The following is a 17,984-nucleotide window of genomic DNA, read 5'->3' as shown; positions in this document are numbered from 1 at the left end:
TATAGTTAAAAGGTTAATGGGCAGAATTTCCATGGCTTGTCTTAGGGAGCATTTAATGTAGAAGCTGTTGCAAGTGCTATTGTGGAGGGGTCAATGTGAATGGTGGCTGCATCCATCTTTTGCTTCTTCTGGGATTATCTTTCTTCAGGTCCAAATGGTGCCGAGTGCCAGTGTCCACATGAGGGCAACTGGTATTTGGCCAACAACAGGAAGCACTGCATTGTGGACAATGGTGAACGATGTGGTGCATCTTCCTTCACCTGCTCCAATGGGCGCTGCATCTCGGAAGAGTGGAAGTGTGATAATGACAACGACTGTGGGGATGGCAGTGATGAGATGGAAAGTGTCTGTGGTGAGTTGGACTCTTGGCGCTTTTGGTAGGAGCTAATGGCATCTTGATGTCAAGTGTTTGGTATGGAATCCTGCTGTGTGTGAATGTGTTTGAAATGTGTGCCTAGGCATCCTGGTAGAGCTGAAAAATGTTTCCTCTGATAATCCAGACTGTTTCTGTTAAATCACGTCTGTAGTGGTTAAGAGCACAGGCACAATCATCATCCTGGTGATCGCATTTGTAATCTGTATAGACCTGGGAAAGTTACTTAATATCTCAAGCCTCAGACATCTCATCTGTAAAATGGAGCTACTACTAGGGTTCTTGCGAGGAGTAAGAGAAACAATGTGTAAAAATCCCTTAGCATGAGGCATGGTGCATGCTAAGTCTAGCTTAGCTTGGGACTAAGGAAACGTATCATTTTACCAATTTTCATAGCACAAAGGTCATTATTTCAAAAATTTTATGAAAATAACTTCCAATCCTCAGCTTCCATCTGAATAGAGTGAATAAAACACAGGGGACTTTCTCAGGGAGTTCTGAGGTTGGTTACCTTTTCCTAGCAGACTGTGATAGGAGCTAGGAGTTTTTATTTTCCTGAAATAAACTATAATTGCATGCTTTTTAGTGACTGAGATAAATTGAGATTATAGAGAAACAGAATGACTTTGATTTGTGCTTAAATTACTTGATTTGCGCCTAAAACAATTTAAAAAATGTATACAACATATTTTGCTTAATCTAACTAATTAAAAGTGTTATCTCACTTTGCATGCAGTCCATTTTGCAGCATTTTTTGCCTTGGAAGGTAAATTCAAAGTGTCTCTTTTATTTAATTGTATCTTTTTAAAAATCAGGATAATGTTTTAATCAAGAGGGTTTGTTCTCATGTTTTTCCTGTTCTTAGCACTTCACACCTGCTCACCGACAGCCTTCACCTGTGCCAATGGGCGATGTGTCCAATACTCTTACCGCTGTGATTACTACAATGACTGTGGTGATGGCAGTGATGAGGCAGGGTGCCTGTTCAGGGACTGCAATGCCACCACGGAGTTTATGTGCAATAACAGAAGGTGCATACCTCGTGAGTTTATCTGCAATGGTGTAGACAACTGCCATGATAATAACACTTCAGATGAGAAAAATTGCCGTAAGTTTATCTTAAGTGCTTATTGTGATTTTGGGTCTGAAGTCTTGGATCACAGGAGATGAAATTATTATGTAAAAACAAAGGATTTCCAAAAAAAAACCCTAAGTATTTATCTAAAACGTAAATTTTTGGCTAGGCGCGGTAGCAAGTATCAACAAATACCAATCTTGTTTCATTTTTCTCTCCTTTTTTCTAGTATTTTAAAGTGACTCCTAGACATGCACTTCACTGATAACATTTTGGAAAATAACTACCATGCCATTATAATGCCTGGCAAAATCAAAAGTGCTTACTAAATATCCCTGAGTACCTAGTCCATGTTCAAATTTTGTCACTTATCCCCAAAATGTATTCTTACTGTTCTCTGTTCAAGTTAGGGTTCAGATGAGATCTGCAACTGATTTTGATTGTTATAATTCTTCAATCTCTTTTATGCCACAACACTTCCCACTTTTTAATGTCATTGATTCATTAGAAAGATTAGGTGATTTGTCCTGTAGAATATCTCACATTCTGGACTTGACTAATTGCATAATTGATCCATTTAATTTATCTTATCCCTCTTATTTCCTATGAACTGGTATTTAGACCTAGAGTTTTGATCATAACAGGTGCAATTCTTTGGGTAAGAGTATTTCAGAGGTGGAGCTGTGCGTTTCCTGTTGCATCACCTCATGAGGCACATGATGTTTTGTTGCCCCACTTTAAGTGGATTCTGGTGTCAGCCTGAATCATCTCTTATGAAGCTCCCATCATCCTTTCACCCAATGGTTTTAGCATCCATCGGTGGTTGTTCCGTAAACCCATTATTTCTTTAAGAGCTATGAATGGGCTCTTTAGAATTCTAGTGTTCCTGCCGCATTTATTAGCTGAAGTTTGATAAAGAAGACATTTCCCTTACCAGCTTTTGTTGGTAATTAGAATCTACAGGATAAATATCTTTTGCTTGTCAATTTTCAGAGTAATGAGTTGGCGACAAAGGAGAATTAACTTTTAGTTTAGTTTAGTATTATATTGAACTCTTTGATCTTCATGTATTTGATGAGTTTTAATACAGTGCTGTCAACTGTTTTTTTTGGTGCCCAGTTGTCCAAACTTAGGCCAATGGGAGTCCTTAACTTGGATTTTCCGTTCTTTGACATGACCCCAATCCATCTTCTTATAGCTCAAGCTTGTCTTATATTTCCTGTCCCAGTCCTGGAATTAGCCACTTATCCAAGGAGACCTCATTCCCTTTGTGGTACTTAGAAATTATCACAGGGTTGAGGTGCTCATTCCTACTTAGCTTTCATTGCTTCTAGTCCTTTTCAATGGTCAGAGCTAGGAAATACAGTTTTTAAGGAAAAAAAATTTTTTTTGTTTTTTGAGATGGAGTCTTGCTGTATCACCCAGGCTGGAGTGCAGTGACGCGATCTCAGCTCACTGCAAGCTCTGCCTCCCGGGTTCATGCCATTCTCCTGCCTCAGCCTCCTGAGTAGCTGGGACTACAGGCACCTGCCACCATGCCTGGCTAATTTTTTGTATTTTTTAGTAGAGATGAGGTTTCACCATGTTAGCCAGGATGGTCTCGATCTCCTGACCTCATGATCCGCCCACCTTGGTCTCCCAAAGTGCTGGGATTACAGGTGTGAGCCACTGCGCCCGGCCAGAAAAAATTTTTATTGATATTTCCCATTTAAATTTAAGATTACAGGTTGTTTACATTTTAGATTTTATAATTACATCTCTTCTTATGCTTAAAATCATAGTTTCTCTTGACATTTAGTTATTTGTTTTATTATATAGTAATTTCAAAATGCCTATAATAATTTCAACATTATTATAACCACTCAAATAATACTATTAACAATAAATCTACTAAGTGCGAGGTTCTTCTTGCTTTTTAGATTATGTCCCACTTGAGATGCAGTCAAAATACTGATTTTAAAGATATTTGGAATTTTTTTTTCTGCAGGGTTATGCTATCAACCTGATATATAGTTATCTTTATCTATTGCTGTTTCCAAATTTTATTTTATTTTATTGATTTTATTTGTACAAAATAACATACATAGTTCCAAAGTTAAAACTACATGATGAGGTGCATTTATAGAAGTCCTTCATTTCTTCCTCTCCTTTCTGCTTCCTCTGTGGTCTTGTCAATCTATCCAGAGAGATGGCAATTTTTGTTAGTTTATCTTTTCTTTGTTGTTATTGTTTTCAATATAAGCATCTCTCTCTTGCTACACACACACACATACACTTATATCATCCTTTTTCTTACACAAAAGTTAGCCTACTGTTTTGAATCTTGCTTTCTTACTATTAACAATATATCCTGAAGATTATACTGTCATTACTTGTCAGTATATAGAAATCTTCTTTATTCCTTTAATAGCTACATATTACTCCATTGTGCCATAGGTTATTTTACCAAGAGTTGGAACTCTTGTTGATACTATTAATTAATGAAAACAGATGATTTAAGTTACAAACCAGAGTCTCCTCTCCCTTCTCCCCAGTATCAGCTGGAAATATGTCTTTTTACTACAGAATCTATAGGTAACATAAGTATCATGGATCCTGCCTTTCTGATGGCTTTGAAAATGCCGCCCTTTAAGTGGTTTGAGTTCCACAATAGATGTGTTAGCATGGATACTGTTCATAATACATATTTGGTGGATATATTCCTAATATTTATCTGGTTGTCTTTTTCAAGCTGATCGCACTTGCCAGTCTGGATACACAAAATGTCATAATTCAAATATTTGTATTCCTCGTGTTTATTTGTGTGACGGAGACAATGACTGTGGAGATAACAGTGATGAAAACCCTACTTATTGCAGTGAGTAAGATAAAACTGCTTTCTTTCTATCATTCCAGAGATGCATGTTGTGAGCTAATACAAAGATATGAAGCGTGGGTATTCGGGCTGATTTCAATTGTCATTTCACATTGACCTTCTAAGTAGAGGTGGTAGGCAGTTGCTTTCATATGTGATTGCAGGGGTATGAGAAACTCTTTCTCTCTGTTCCCTGGCTAGAATTCCCAGACCCTGAATATTTCTTCCAGAGATCTGCTACTATTGGAGAGCCATTTCTCCCAGTGTTGAAAGCCTTTTGCCTTCATGTACTTAGGCAGAATTTGCCCGTTAAGCCCTTATAATTTACTCTTAATATTATTATAGTGGCCATTAGTAACTGAAAATTATTTTTTTTTCAGACAGTCTCACTCTGTCACCTGGGCTGTAGTGTAGTGGCGTGATCACAGCTCACCGCAGCCTCTGCCTCCTGTGCTCAAGCCATCCTCCCATCTCAGCCTCCTGAGTAGCCGGGATTACATGCATGTGACACCACGCCCAGCTAATTTTTGTATTTTTTGTAGATATGGGGTTTCTCTGTGTTACCCAGGCTGGTCTGGAACTCTTGGGCTCAAGCGATCCACCCATCTCAGCCTCCCAAAGTGCTGGGATTACAAGTATGAGCCACCGTGCCTGACCAGTAACTGAAAGTATCTTTATATCCCCTAGATACGTTTGAATTTCAGAAATCTGTATTTCGTATTTAGCAATTTGGTTCATTCAAACAATTTCCTGTGTTTATAGCTCAAATTAAAAGGCCTTTCTTAAGTTTGATAACTTTGAGACTATTAGTGTAAATAGATACATAATTTAAGGATTTAGTGACTGGACTTCCCTGTTCTGTGTATATGTAGTTAAACTCTTGTCACTGGCCCCTCCCAAGGAAATCAAAGGGCATCATAATTATTTGTCACCAAATTAGGGTACAGCACAGGAAGAGGAATCTGTTGTAATAACAGCAGCACAAGGAAGCAGAATTCAGGTTGCAGCCACCAGATAGGGCTAGACAGATAGGAATTATTGCTGACTTTTCAGGGACCTCTGCTTCCATTGTCAGTTCTCCCCTGGCAAATCATCAGATATCAGGGGCCAAAGCAAAACGGCCTTATAGACCAGAAGAATTACAAGACTTAAATTAGATGTGCACCCACATAACAATTTGGAAAATGCATATAACCAGAGCTACCTAAAATTACTCGAGAAAAGAGTCAATGTTCAAACATAGGCAGAGTTTCCCACTTACTCACTTAAAAGTCTGGTATTCCAAGGATGAATACAAAGATAATTTTGCCAACTTTCCAGAGTTATTATCTAACGTAGCTAAAAGGTTGTGTGTGGAGCGAGCTTAGATATGATCACATTATTGTTTTGCTTTTAATTATCATTGCAATGGAATTTATTTAATTTTATATTATCGTAGAAAAAATAAAACCAAGACTTATAATTTGTGATTTCATTTATCACAAAGATAGTTCTTTGGTATTTCTAACAAATACAATTTTTTTTTTTGATTTCTGGAATCTAGAAAAACAAATTGGGGAATTGGGGCAGGATTGACTTCCTTCTGTCTCCCATGCTTCTTCCTCCCCAAGAAAGCTTACACAAGCATCCATTTTCCAGGCTCAGTCTTCCTTTTTTGGTAACTATTATCTAGCTCAGAGATAGAGGCAGATTGTTAAGACTGATGGCAACATGCTTGTGTTTTGCTCATGGGTTTTATCTTCTTTCCCTCCTGCAGCCACTCACACGTGCAGCAGCAGTGAGTTCCAATGCACATCTGGGCGCTGTATTCCTCAACATTGGTATTGTGATCAAGAAACAGATTGTTTTGATGCCTCTGATGAACCTGCCTCTTGTGGTAAGAGAGTAAGCAAGCATGAAAAACATCACGATGCAGCTAGACAACTTCAGTCTCTTCCAACCGCTTCAAATACAGACCAGGGGCATGGCTGCTGAATGCTTGGACTTCCTGTCCCAGCTTTCATCTGGAATGCTGACACCGCTCAGCGGATATTCATTAAGACCTGTTAGTGGAGAGCACTGTGTGGGGAGCTGATCAGGATACGGAAGCTGCTGATTGATGCTGATAAAATGAAATTATATTGGTGATGCACCTAATACAGTGCTTAGCTGGTAGAACTTAATTTTAGTTGGCTCTCAATTGAAGTTTCTGAATTTGGTTGAGTGCTGGCCCAGAAAGCTATCAGAGGACCTAAAAGTGATTGGAGTCATATACATGGGGAAGGAGTATATTAGGAGCATGCATCCTCTTCCTGTTCTCTCTCTGTGCCAGTTTATGAGCACAAGAGGCCCAAGAAGTTGCAGGAGCCTTTGGTTGTATTCCTGGGGACAGTTATGCCCTGTTTACATTTGGAGGCTGCTATTTGCCTTCACAAATTCTAATCTATATCCATGCACATTTTTTACATAATTGTAAAAATATAAAAATACAATCTTCTACATTGCTTTAAAAAACCTGTCAATAAATCATATTGCTATATAGGAGTCAGAAAACTATGGCTGTGGCCAGTTGCCTGTCTTTATAGATAGCATTTTACTCAAATGCAGCCACATATGGCTGCTGTCCCTCTACTATGGCCATGTCCTGTAGGTGCAACAGAGACCATAGGGCCTGTAAGCCTAAAATATTTACTATCTAGTTAAAAAGTTTGCTCATCCTTGTCTTCATACTGCCTTTTAATGACTATAATATTCCATTGAGTGGTTATAGTATCATCAAATTAACTGCCTCTATTATTAAGCATTAGGTTGCTTTTATTTTATTCCTCTACAGTATATATCATTGCAGTAAATATTAACATCTTATTTAAAACATTTTATTTTCAGGACATTTTCTTAGGATCATTAGTATAGTTTTATAGCTGAAGTCAAACTATTTTCAATTCCAATTTTCTCTCAGGTTTAAATTCTGTGTTGGAGAGTGGTATTTGGAGTGCTTCACTAAGTTCTTTTTCCCCAACACTGAAAGTTTTATAGAAAGCAAAGGGCACATAGAGTTTTGAGGACCTGTAAAGGAAATAACTAATAACTACTGGATGAGTAGAATAGTCTTAGAGATTGGTTCAAATGTATGAGTTATTGGTTCAAATATATGAATAATTAATATGAGTTTTTAAACTTCTCTATGGTAACAAAAGCCATAGTAATAGCAGTGAGTACCAATGACCTGACATATTTAAATAAAAATAAGCACATAATCTATATATGAATATATCCTCATTGTAGTAAAGTAATAATGTTCAGAAATATATTTTAAAGAAATAATACGATGTACAAAAAAGTAAAATTTACATTTTTTCATCCTTCTCCAATCCCCTCACTCCTCAAAGGTAATCACTATTAAAAGGTTGAGTGTGAATTTGACTTACTTTTATCTTTTATATATCTTACTTTACTTTTATGTATCTTGATATATAGATTTTAAAAAAACAGATGGAGTCTTACTATACATATTTTCTGCAATTAGCTTTTATTTTTTAAGCTTAGCATCATGTCAGCAAATACAGACCAGCCTCATTCCTGTACACTGCCAAAGAATACTTTAAAATGCGAATGGTCCATGTATTTTTATCCTTTTCCTAGTGATTGGACATTTAGGTTGTTTCCATTTTTTCACTATGAAAAACAGTGTCAGGATGAACATCCTTTGTGCACATGTGGAAAGATCCTTATGGTCTAGATGTCCAGAAATGGTGCTGCTGTATCAAAGGAGATATGTCTCTTCAAAAAATCTGGATCAGGCCAGGCGCGGTGGCTCGCGCCTGTAATCCTAGTGCTTTGGGAGGCCAAGGCAGGCGGATCACAAGGTCAAGAGATTGAGACCATCCTGGCCAACATGGTGAAGCCTGTCTCTACTAAAAACACAAGAATTAGCCGGGCGTGGTGGCACACGCCTGTAATCCCAGCTACTCAGGCAGGAGAATCACTTGAACCCAGGAGGCGGAGGTTGCAGTGAGCCGAGATAGCACCACTGCACTCCAGCCTGGCCACAGAGTGAGACTCCGTCTCAAAAAAAAAAAAAAAAAGTCTGGATCAATGTACACACTTTTCATAGCAGCTTCTGAAAGAGCCTGTTTCTTGTTAGTGTTATGATATAGGCTGTGTCTTTATCAGTTGCAATTATACTTTCTCTTGCCTTAGGCTAATTCCAGGGTGCCCTGGGTTTGGGAGCCTATGACACGTTCATTAGTTAAATAGGAATATGTGGGGTTAGGGTTAAAGCATCTGAATCAGTGATGGCTAATTTGAAGTAGAACAGTGACTTATTTTAATTCGGTATTTATTGAACAGCTGTGTTCTAGGAACTTTTGGGCTGTGTCAGTGAATAAGACAATAATCCCTACCCACATGGAGCTAATATTCTAAAGAGGGGAGACAGGCAACCAATCAGTAAATTGTCTAGTATGTTGAAAGGTGGTGCTAAGTGTTATGGAAAGAAGGAAAGGGAGCAAGGAAGCGGGCATGGGGAGTGCAGGCAGGGGGAGACTTTGCACAAAACAAAATGGTTTTGGATGAAAAGTAGATTTTAAAATAGAAACATGTGAAATAGTAGGTAATTCATATCTTTCCTGGGAAAAGAAGTGTTCTTTCTCTACCATACACATAAGGGAATATTGTATCTCATTTTAGTCACCAAAGATAATTAGGGCTTTGCACTGTCAGTTGACTACTTTTAGCTCAAACTGTTGGTCGCTGGTACTAGTCTTATTGGAGGACTACCCTAGATGTATATAATGAAATAATGTTCTGTTTCAGGTTTTCTAGACAACCCATGCTACAGCCAGCTTGTCTCCAGATTCCTGGACTGTAAACCACTTTTTTTCACTGAGAATGCTATTGATCTTTTCAGGTCACTCTGAGCGAACATGCCTAGCTGATGAGTTCAAGTGTGATGGTGGGAGGTGCATCCCAAGCGAATGGATCTGTGATGGTGATAATGACTGTGGGGATATGAGTGACGAGGATGAAAGGCACCAGTGTCGTAAGTGAAGCCGATTAATTCCTCTGCAGAGTCACATTCCAGGGAAACACAGTAGAGTTGTTTTTCTGTGTTTGGAGGGTATGATTGCAGATTTCTCTGTAATTGAATGGACACTGATAGAATGTTACCTTTGTTTCTCCATGCTGGGAGTGTTTGATATCATCCACTTAAATGCTTCAGAGTGATGAAAAATGACTTTATGTTTACTTTCTTTCTCTTACATTTGGCTAATGGACATAATGTCCTACATTTCTAGGGGAAAAAAATACCCACAAATACTTGGTTGTCTCCTTTTCTTTTTTCTTTTCTTTCTTTCTTTCTTTTTTTTTTTTTTTGACAAGGTCTTACTCTGTTGCCCAGGCTGGAGTGCAGTGGCGGTATCATGGCTCAGTGCAGCCTCCACCTTCCAGGCTCAAGTGATCCTCCCACTTCAGCCTCCCAAGTAGTTGGGACCATATGCCCACCACCATGCCTGGCTGATTTTTTATACTTTTTTTTTGTAGAGACAAAGTCTCACTATATTGGCTAGGCTAATCTCAAACTACTGGGCTCAAGCAGTCCTCTTGCCTTGGCCTCCCAAAGTGCTGGGATTACAAGCATGAGCCACTGCACCCAGTGGTTGGCCGCTCTTAATAGCAACCTTCACAGTATAACAATGAACTGTCTCTAGTTTCCTTTGTCACCTTAATGCGGCATGGAGGGAGGGGTGTTATGCCTCTTGAGTAGATAATGGAACATCATTTTCATTACCAACAGGGTATGGAAATCTTAGCTAGTTCAAGAATTAATCTAATCGGTGTTAGAATAATGTCTTTCTATGGTAGGGCAATAGACTCAATGGCTCCCTGCTGCTTGCATCTGATGGCACCCTCCTGTGTTGTGACTTTGGTGGTGGGTCACAACTCCACATTTACCCTATCCACCCTATCCACTGACATGGGTGGTTTTCAGCTACACATACATGGACTGTGGTGTATGCATTTCTCTCACCTGTCTTTACCAACATCTTCTTCTTTCTTTTGTTTTCTATTCACCTGCAATGAGACTGGATAAAACACCTGTTCTTTTATTTTGTGGACACTAATGATTTGATGTCAGCATCTCACCTCTTTCCTCATAGCATCATGGTTTCTGACAACTCTGTTAGCACATGCCTTTCCTCTCCACCCCAATATTGCTTGGGGTGGTAGCTATAATGTAGTTGGAAAAGCACTAAATTTGGAGGAGAAAGACCTAGGTTTGAAGCCCCAGCTGTTCACCTAGTTCTATGACTTTGAGACATCCAGTTAACCATCTTGAGCTTCAGTTTTCTCATCTATACAAATGGTGTAAAAACACCTATCTCACATTGTGCTTGTGTGATTATACTTTGTAAACTAAAAAAAGTTACCAAAATATAAGGCATTCGGTATCCAATTAACAAAATGGTAGTGGTTTTCTGAAGCCCTAAGGGAAAAAGTATGACCATTCTGATGTATTTTATGGAAAAATAAATGAGACATTTTATTGTATTGATTTCTTTGAAAAAGCCAGGGTCCAAAGCAATTAAAATGGAATCTTTGGAGGTATTTTTATTATGATCTATTATTATAATAGCAGTGTAATTTGTCTACGTGTTTTCCTCCCATTTCCTTTCATACTTAGAATGGTAAGTAACATTAAAGCAAAGAGAATTAACTGCTGCACTGAGCTCTCATGCTTTCTGATTCTTGTGTGCTTTGGTTTCAGAGAATCAAAACTGCTCGGATTCCGAGTTTCTCTGTGTAAATGACAGACCTCCGGACAGGAGGTGCATTCCCCAGTCTTGGGTCTGTGATGGCGATGTGGATTGTACTGATGGCTACGATGAGAATCAGAATTGCACCAGGAGAACTTGCTCTGAAAATGAATTCACCTGTGGTTATGGACTGTGTATCCCAAAGATATTCAGGTGAATTGAGGATTCAAAAGTTACCCAGCATGCCTCAAATGTCCATGGGGGCTGGGCTCACTTACCTATTAGGCACCCAGTGGCCGCAGTGCCCAGGGCCCATGATGCTTTTAGTGGCCTATGAAAATGTTTGGATTCCTTTCAAAATCAAAGGGAAAAAAAACTTTTACATCAAAGAAAGTATTTTAATATATAATATTAATATATCTGGCTTTATACCAATATGATTGCATTAAAATGAAAAGAAGTTACTTAAATTATTAATATATAATACCATGTTAACAATTTAAAATTAAATATAATTTTTAATATTTTTATGGAAGAAGGAGCCCAAGAAGGCAAAAATGCCTAGGGCCTGTGAAAGACAGAATCTGGCCTTGCACAGAGGGCCAGGGAGATGAATGGAGAGGGCTTGAGATAAGAATTCTTTCTTGAAGCTGGTGACCCGCTTAGTTTTCCACTTGGAGTAGAGGCATTGGTATTGCAAGAACTGTTTCACTCTCCTCTCTCTACTATAAGAAAAATAACAGCACAAGCATGATGATAAATAGAGCTTGGCTCTTAGGCTCAGAGTCAAGTAGAGGCAGGTGGAGTGAACTGAGACAATGTCTCCAACTATGGATGCAGACATTGATCAATATCATGCAGGAGGGCTGGAAGGCCAGACTTTCTGATGCTCTCTTTTTGACCGAAGTTGGAAATCTGGATTTTCATTTGAAATACTCTGATTTTAAATGCTGGAAACAAATTTTAAAATTCTTAAAACACTGTGTGGATCAAACAGATTCGGCTCACAGCCTGCTGGTTTGGGGAACCTCTCCTGCAATGTTCCATTGTTTGACTTCTTACCTCTTTCTCCAAATGGGCCTCTTCAAACAGTTTATATACATTCTTAACATCCCAACTTCTCATCATCCCACTTAAAAAATACTTGGATTATGGAAGGAAATGGAGAAGAACAATTTGTAAGTTTCAATCCTGATTGACTAGGAAAATAGTACGAGCATTAGCAAAAGTAGGGGAGTCCAGAAAGGTGCTTGCTCAAGGTGGAAGGTGAGTTTGACATAGTAGGACTTCCTGAGGTGAAAGTATGTCTTAGGTATTTGGGCACAACTGGAGCCATGAAGAGATATTCCTTGTGCCAAGGACTGTTAAGGGACACACACAGGCACATTGAGAGCAACAGGAATGGCCAGCTTACAGCATGCGAAGGAAGACAGTGGGAAAGATATACTAAGTAGGCACAAGATCAGAGAAGCAGAGTCACAGGGGCCATTGACTGGAGGGGCAGGCAGCTCATCAACAGGTGCTAATGTACCATTGGAGTCCAGTGTGGTGTATGATTGTGTGTTTATTGTGGTGGTCCTGAGGAAGAAGGAGGAGGTGAAGGAGCAGGGACTCAGCAGTAATTTAAAAAGTAGATAAATGCTATCAGGAAAATACACTCTGTGGGTGATTCATCCTCTGATGAGTGGACATTGCCGAGAGGTGGTAGTTTGTGAACTGACAATGCAAAGACATTCAAGAGGTGGAACTGTCTTCTTTTGTAGTGAAGCTGCAGTAGAATATGCTTTGTTTGTATTTAAGTAATATGAATGTAAAGTGTAGATTTTTATTTTTTGCACCTAAAGTGGATAAATCTTTGTCTATATTTTCTCCCTACTGCTCAAGAGTTCTATTGTGTTGCACTTCTATAGTTTTTCTGAATTTGGTAAATAGCTAATAGCATTAGTCTTAGATGTAAATATATTCTGAATACCTAGGCTTAGACTCTAGGCACAAGAACGGTAGCAGGTGTTGATTTTGATCAGACTCCAAGTTATCTCCTTTATTCCTCACATTCTGAGCTTTCTGGGTTCTTCCTTTATCATTACTATGATCTCACAGCACAGTAACCTTTCCTCTCTCCCTTTCTTTCTTCGTCCATTGTTCCTCCCTTCACTTTCCCTCCCTTTCTCTCTCTCTCTCTCTTTCTTTTTTTCCTTGAGCTTTCTGAATTTCCTTGAAAAGGGCTATAGTAGAAGAGAAAAAAAAGTTCTGTTTGTTTGAAAACCTAAGCTATCAGCTTCTAAGTAAGTCCAAAATCTGTGTCTGGAGTAGCCTCTACTAGGTGTGCTGTTAGTGTGCATCTCCTTGCTTGCTTGGCAGAAAGTGTGCTCCCCATTTGGTACAGTGGGACAGGAGATCATTTTTCCTATTGACCTTTTTTTTTCTCGGCTCACTACTGATGCTGCTGAAAAACATGGATGATAAGACTGAGGGGTGACAATTTGGTGATGAGCTGGAATACTGACTTGCAATAGTGTCTGAAAGCTTGGTGATTTGCTTGATGACTTGTTTTTCCTCCTGCGTTGGATCTAAATTAGACAAAGGAAAACATTGGTGTTTTCAAACCATTTGGAAATGAGTTAAATAGCTCCCGGGAGACCAAATGGAGCTGAGCCAGTCTGCCTTGACCACAGCTTTCTTCACAATTACATGCACACATTTTGCTGTAAATCATGTTGACAAGGCCCTGGGTTTATGGATGGCAGTGCTGGTTAGCAGGCCTGGTTATAGGTCAGTTGTAAAACTGACCACATTCACTGTTGTTGCCTTCACATTTTGTAATGCTCTATGTGCCGCTCCTATGCTTTCTATGATAAATTGTTCAAAACCATTAGCTTTGTTCACTCTTATCAAAGATTCCTTGATGCATATGTGAGACCCCCTTTAGACATCATAACTTCTATGGGATCTTGGAGTAATATGGAGAAGAAAGGCCAGTTTGGCTCACAGAACTTCAGGAAATTATATTGTTATAATGATGCCTGTGTATGTTAGGTCCCGAGATAGCTTCTAGTACTACAGCATGCCTTCTTCCTTTGCCAGTATGCCATGCTAACCTACTAGCTTGCCTTTATTCACATCACCATGAAGACTCACATCTCATGATAGATGGCAGGAGTGTAATGAAAGATGGAAGGAACAGGACTGACAATGTAAACGTTATTCCAGTGGGAAGATATGTGTTCTTAGAGGACACACCCAATAATCTTATTTATAATATATAGCACTCACCCTATGAGTTTCCATTTGGGTATGGGCACTTTTATCATGTGATTACCCAGTACATTGCCAGTGCCTACTGGCTATCTCATTATCTGTTGAACATAGATAGTGCCACTGTTCATAAGCTGTCTCATAGATCTGATGTATACCAAAATTACAAAAGTTGTATTTAATTAGTTTATCAACTAAGGAAAAAATGAATGCAATTATTTTTAATAGCTATAGACCTACTAATTGTCTATAGCTATTAAATGGTAGCATTTAATGGTAGCATTTCTAATGGTAGCAGCCAGCCCCTGAGGAAGTTGTGTGGAATGCCAAATATTGGATTCTTCTAGAATTGGTGGTTAGTGGGGTAGACGAAGATGTTGGGGGAAAGGGGATCAAGGACACTGGTGATCTTGTCGAAATGGTTGACCTGGCATTTAGGTAGATAAAGAAGGAAGCAAAACCCCAAGTGGGTAATAGTTGAGGTTTATTGCCAACCTCTCTGAAAGTGGTACTGGATCTCATGATACAGGTGTGACCGGCACAATGACTGTGGTGACTATAGCGATGAGAGGGGCTGCTTATACCAGACTTGCCAACAGAATCAGTTTACCTGTCAGAACGGGCGCTGCATTAGTAAAACCTTCGTCTGTGATGAGGATAATGACTGTGGAGATGGATCTGATGAGCTGATGCACCTGTGCCACACCCCAGCACCCACGTGTCCACCTCACGAGTTCAAGTGTGACAATGGGCGCTGCATCGAGATGATGAAACTCTGCAACCACCTAGATGACTGTTTGGACAACAGCGATGAGAAAGGCTGTGGTGAGTACAACAGAGGATTTGGGAAAAGGAAACAGGGAAGACTGAATATGGATTCTCAACCCTTCACGACTTAGACTTTCCAACCTGTCCTCTAACTACAAAGTTACCATAAAATCACGATTCCTGATATAGCAAAAGGTTACCAAAGTTTCTTGGTATATAAGATGGGGACACACATTTTTTTGGACCAATTCTTTGCTTAGATAGTCATTAGAGAGAACAGAAGATGGGCAAATATTCAGGCCATCATTTAACATTATTGCCAAATAAGGTACTCAAGAATGAAGGGAACCAGGTTGATTCTCTTTGAATTCTTGTAATGACTTTTTGCCTGAAGCATCCCTCTGCTAGAACTCATTGGCCTGTTCTTCATTTTTGTCCTCAGGTAATTGAATGGGAGAGTTTAATATCTCTCTCACCCCAACCACCACAAGTAAAGCAGTTGAGAATCCACAACATGGGCATTGTTTGCTTAGCACCATCTTGAACTCCATAACATTGGCAGTTCATCCTGTTTGTGGTGTTTAATCCTTGTAACCATTGTTTCATGTATGTTGATATTGTCTCTGTAATAACAATTTAGAGACCATATCATCATTTCATTTATTTTGTTTTCTTTATTCCACTTGTTCATTGTCAGTACTCATTGAAAGCATTTGCCTAATTGACCCAGAAGTATGTAATGTAGTTTTTATCCTTATATGAAAGATAAGATTTATATGAAATAACATTAAAATTAAATGCTAGACAGAAACTGCTGTGGAAATGTGGAGAAGAGATTATCTATGCATAATATTAAAAAATCTCTGCAGCAAACCACCATGGCACGTGTTTACCTATTATAAAAAACTTGCACATCCCGCACATGTACCCCTGAACTTAAAAGTTGAAGAAAAAAAAAGAAAAAAATTTAAAAATCATCTAAAAACTGGCTTTTGCTCTATTGTAAGAAAAACTTCCATAAATTTCTACCAAAGTTTCAAAAACCATTTAATAAATTAAGAAAAACATGTGCTATATTATACATTTATACAAAAATCATATGGAACTTTCTTATGGTTACTCCTAATTCATATAGATTCCCATTGCATTTTAATTAATTTTGCCTTACCTCAACTATAAGAATTAAATCCTCAATAGTACATAATTCAAATTAAAATTTTTAGCTTGAAGACGAAGTGATCTCAGTAGGTCTCATCCAAACCTATGAAACATTCACTCTTACAACTGGAAGGAGTACTAGTGATCTTCTGTACCCTGTTCTCTTTGCAGACAATAAGACTGTAGCCCATAGATGGGAAACGAATTGTTTGGGGGTGCACAGTGAACTAGTGGAAGAGCTTGGCCTGATATTTGGATAATGGATTTCGCAATGCATGAAGTTTTAATCTATTGCTCCTTGATGAGTAGAGAACTAATAAGAACTTGCTGTCCTCCCTCTGTAGATCATTTTTGGGTGAGGTTGCCCATGTGTTACAGGACCAGCCAGAGGGACGTGTAGTGTTGTGTTGCACCTAGTGTTGAGCTCATGCCATCTCGTGAGAGGCAAATGTGTGTATCTCTTTGTGGTTCCATGTTCAGTGATGTCACACTGGAAGCCTGAGCTTGACCATGGTGTGAACAGTCACACTGGAACATGCTACAAATCAGAGCATTTAGAAAATTTTTCCTGAGCCCTGTTTGACCAGCACACTGGCCAGGCTCTTTTCTTCTCCTCTTCTTTCTCATTTCTCCTGTATTAGTTGTTGAAACCACTGACGAAGGAGTAAGTTGGTGAGGAAGTTGAAAAATAGTGACTTTTCAATAATCCACAGTCTTTGGAAGTCTTTGTTGTCTGTCTTAGCATGATTCATTAAGAATTGGCACTGTTTAGTAGAAATGTTGACTTTGAACCATTATAGTGAGTTGGTCGTTGATATTTTAGGATCTCTAAGAACTGCTTTTTACCTACAGGCATTAATGAATGCCATGACCCTTCAATCAGTGGCTGCGATCACAACTGCACAGACACCTTAACCAGTTTCTATTGTTCCTGTCGTCCTGGTTACAAGCTCATGTCTGACAAGCGGACTTGTGTTGATATTGATGAATGCACAGAGATGCCTTTTGTCTGTAGCCAGAAGTGTGAGAATGTAATAGGCTCCTACATCTGTAAGTGTGCCCCAGGCTACCTCCGAGAACCAGATGGAAAGACCTGCCGGCAAAACAGTAACATCGAACCCTATCTCATTTTTAGCAACCGTTACTATTTGAGAAATTTAACTATAGATGGCTATTTTTACTCCCTCATCTTGGAAGGACTGGGCAATGTTGTGGCATTAGATTTTGACCGAGTAGAGAAGAGATTGTATTGGATTGATACACAGAGGCAAGTCATTGAGAGAATGTTTCTGAATAAGACAAACAAGGAGACAATCATAAACCACAGACTACCAGCTGCAGAAAGTCTGGCTGTAGACTGGGTTTCCAGGTAAGAAAACACTGATGAGCTTTTTAAAATTTAAAAATTAAAAAATTCTAACCATGTTTTCATCTTGATAGGAAATTAATTTTTCAACTTGGGTTAATATGCAGATACATTTAATGTTTCTGCAGGTTTATTTTCTGCTTTGTATCTGATATTCAAATGATAGATTCAGAACAGAATATCTAATTATTTTAAAAATTTATAGTATCATTTTTATGGAAAGAGGAATTGCAAGGGAAGAGAGTTCACTGTTGCTGGCCATTCACTTAACTGGAGATGATATGAAGGGACGATTCATGCATTCATTGGTGCATTCAGTCATTACTTCCTGAGTCCCTCCTACATGCCCAGTGTGATGACAAGCAGCAGGGGTTTTGAGGGGAACAAGGCAGACATGG

At 38.9% G+C, this 17,984-nt stretch overlaps 1 protein-coding gene across 1 annotated transcript in view; it reads left to right on the top strand.

Annotated features, from left to right (window-relative positions):
• Positions 1 to 17,984, top strand: part of LRP2 (LDL receptor related protein 2) — a 237,804-nt gene that overhangs the window by 161,905 nt on the left and 57,915 nt on the right. The window contains exons 43-50 of the mRNA XM_003824300.6: positions 149 to 352; positions 1,239 to 1,481; positions 4,180 to 4,305; positions 6,059 to 6,178; positions 9,191 to 9,322; positions 11,051 to 11,252; positions 14,824 to 15,119; positions 17,073 to 17,589. Of these exons, the coding sequence (XP_003824348.3) occupies positions 149 to 352; positions 1,239 to 1,481; positions 4,180 to 4,305; positions 6,059 to 6,178; positions 9,191 to 9,322; positions 11,051 to 11,252; positions 14,824 to 15,119; positions 17,073 to 17,589 (1,840 nt within the window). The remainder of the gene's footprint in view (positions 1 to 148; positions 353 to 1,238; positions 1,482 to 4,179; positions 4,306 to 6,058; positions 6,179 to 9,190; positions 9,323 to 11,050; positions 11,253 to 14,823; positions 15,120 to 17,072; positions 17,590 to 17,984) is intronic.

Source organism: Pan paniscus, chromosome 13, assembly GCF_029289425.2.
Source record: "Pan paniscus chromosome 13, NHGRI_mPanPan1-v2.0_pri, whole genome shotgun sequence".
Taxonomy (NCBI): Eukaryota; Metazoa; Chordata; class Mammalia; order Primates; family Hominidae; genus Pan; species Pan paniscus.
The sequence above is the reverse complement of the archived record's forward strand: the minus strand, read 5'-3'. Positions and strand labels throughout refer to the sequence as shown.